The sequence below is a fragment of the Sinocyclocheilus grahami genome, unplaced genomic scaffold (assembly GCF_001515645.1).
Source record: "Sinocyclocheilus grahami isolate Dianchi unplaced genomic scaffold, SAMN03320097.WGS_v1.1 scaffold62.1, whole genome shotgun sequence".
Classification (NCBI taxonomy): Eukaryota; Metazoa; Chordata; class Actinopteri; order Cypriniformes; family Cyprinidae; genus Sinocyclocheilus; species Sinocyclocheilus grahami.
Genome location: NW_015505241.1, coordinates 1,156,815 through 1,159,462, shown reverse-complemented (window position 1 = coordinate 1,159,462; position 2,648 = coordinate 1,156,815). Strand labels below are relative to the sequence as shown.

Below are 2,648 nucleotides of genomic sequence, written 5' to 3'. Positions count from 1 at the left end.
ATGTTGTGCATACCAGCTCTAAGAAAAAGCCAAATATATATATATATATATATATATATATATATATATATATACACTGAGCAAAATTATGAACACAACACTTTTGTGTTTGCCCCCATTTTTCATGAGCTGAAGTCAAAGATCTATGTGGATGCAGCATGATAATGCATGGCCCCATGGTGCAAGGATCTGTACACAATTCCTGGAAGCTGAAAACATCCCAGTTCTTACATGCCCAGCATACTCACCGGACATGTTACCCGCTGAGAATGTTTGGGATGCTCTGGATCGACGTATACGACAGCGTGTTCCAGTTCCTGCCAATATCCAGCAACGGCACAGCCATTGAAGAGGAGTGGACCAACATTCCACAGGCCACAATCAACAACCTGATCAACTCTGTGCGAAGGAGATGTGTTGCACTGCGTGAGGCAAATGGTGGTCACACCAGATACTGACTGGTTTTTGGACCCCCCCGGACCCCCAATACAGTAAAACTGCACATTTTAGAGCGGCCTTTTATTGTGGCCAGCCTAAGGCACACCTGTGCAATAATCATGCTGTCTAATCAGCATCTTGATATGCCACTCCTGTGAGGTGGATGGATTATCTCGGCAAAGGAGAAGTGCTCACTAACACCAATTTTAGACAGATTTGTGAACAATATTTGAGAGAAATAGGCCTTATGTGTACATAGAAAAAGTCTTAGATCTTTGAGTTCAGCTCATGACAAATGGGGGCAAAAACAAAAGTGTTGCGTTTATAATTTTGTTCAGTGTATATATATATCACATTTTTTATTATTTTTAATACTTAGGCTCTCTTAACCTCTAAAGTAATTGTATCTATTTAATTTACTGTAGGTGTGGAACTTCCAAGAATTAATTACAATTTCAATGGAAAGAAGTACAGATATTGTTATTTGTGTTGTGTGGACATATCCCCGGTGGCCAAAAAGGTATTGACTGTTTTCATTTTTACAGTACGTTTATGAACTTGGCAAAATTTCAAGGTAAATACATTCCATAAGAATCAAACCCATGACCTTGGCTTGGCAGTGTTAGTGGCATTTTCTACCAGTTTTTGTGACTCAGTACTGAGCACTCGCTATTTTGTACAGATTGTGAAGTTTGACGCTGAGACAAAGCAGCAGATTGAGTGGACTGGAGGAGACGGTTTTGCCTCAGAGCCTGTTTTCATTCCCAGGCCCGATGCAGTTGATGAAGATGATGGTAATTTACTGTCTTACATAATAAATAATGTGTGTGACGTTTGTGCTTTTGACCAAAACAATCACATTCAGCTGGATCATATCATCAGGAAAAAAATTTGTGTAAATTAATTTTCATTTTATGCTTTTATACATTTTTAACTTGACTTGTCTTAACATTAAACTGTTTGCTTTCTCTTTTCTCAATTTTTAGGTGTAGTCCTGACAAGTGTCATAAACGCCAAACCAGCGCAGGGTGGCTTTCTACTGGTGCTTGATGGCAAGTCTTTCAAAGAGATTGCCCGGGCATGTATAGATGTAGATTTTCACATGGACATGCATGGCTACTTCATACCGGACAACAGTTAAGAGTTTGATGTCTGCCAGCTGTATAGGCATAAAAACCGAAATTGAGAATCTCCTGTAAATGTTGGGATTTTGATAATCTGGTTACAAAGCTGTCAAAGACATATTGTATGAAGTTGCGTTTTATGACTGACCATATACAGTTGTTTGCAGAAGAAACCAGGACGAGCTCCGAACCATGAAAATGTTTCTACACATGATTTCTTGTTTGGAAATAAAATATGTACATGTATAAATTGTAACAGTTTAAAAGGTCATTAATTGCATTTAGTTCAAACAGAAACATGTGAACTGTATTTGTTTGCTTGCATACAGAAATCATAAAGTGATGTTATTTCTGTCATTATAGTTAGAGCCAGTGTTAGTACAGTATAGTACTATATAGCCAATGCTGAAGTGCATTTAAAATACTGTACATTAAAAATACAAGAAGGCTACATCTTTTTAGTACAATGTTACTGCGCTTTATTGTTGGCTTCAAGTCAATAAAAATTAAGGAAATAATCAAAAAGTTGAAAATAAAGTATTGGGTAGGGTTAGGGTAGGTTTAGGGAGGGCTTTATTGTACCGATAAGGTGACATCCATTTAATAATAAAAATTTAAATTATAATTTACACTCAATACGTTATTATTGCATACTGTTTTATAATGTACTACAATACTGAAGTGCAGATAATTGAGATTTGAAAAGTGAGGGAAAAAAAAGTTAGGCAAAAGACGGGATCGAACCCGGGTCGATCGCGTCAAAAAGCCAACGACCCGCGTTTATCCATCTGCTCCACTGGAGCTGATGCTTTACAGCCACTTTTTACTAAATGTAAATAGACACCCCGTATTTTTTATTCCAGAGTAAGGGCAATTCATACAATACATTTAAACTGAGCTACTTTAATACCATCTCCGAACTTTCTACCACGACTCTGCTGTTCTTCGGCTGGTTCTTCCTGTATACGTTGATTGACAGATGTCTCGTCCAGTCAGCGGTGAGTAATCCCAAACCAATGGCGCTGTCTCAAACTATACCTACCTCTTCCGGTTTGTCTGATTTGTCGTTGTGTTTTCTGACTTGTT

General features: G+C 37.9%; 1 protein-coding gene across 1 annotated transcript in view; it reads left to right on the top strand.

The window, feature by feature from the left end:
• Window positions 1–2,024, top strand: part of LOC107584751 (beta,beta-carotene 15,15'-dioxygenase-like) — a 9,980-nt gene extending 7,956 nt beyond the window's left edge. The window contains exons 9-11 of the mRNA XM_016271470.1: window positions 864–958; window positions 1,121–1,232; window positions 1,425–2,024. Coding sequence (XP_016126956.1) covers window positions 864–958; window positions 1,121–1,232; window positions 1,425–1,579 — 362 coding nt within the window. The 3' untranslated portion in view covers window positions 1,580–2,024. The remainder of the gene's footprint in view (window positions 1–863; window positions 959–1,120; window positions 1,233–1,424) is intronic.
• Window positions 2,025–2,648: the final 624 nt, after the last annotated feature.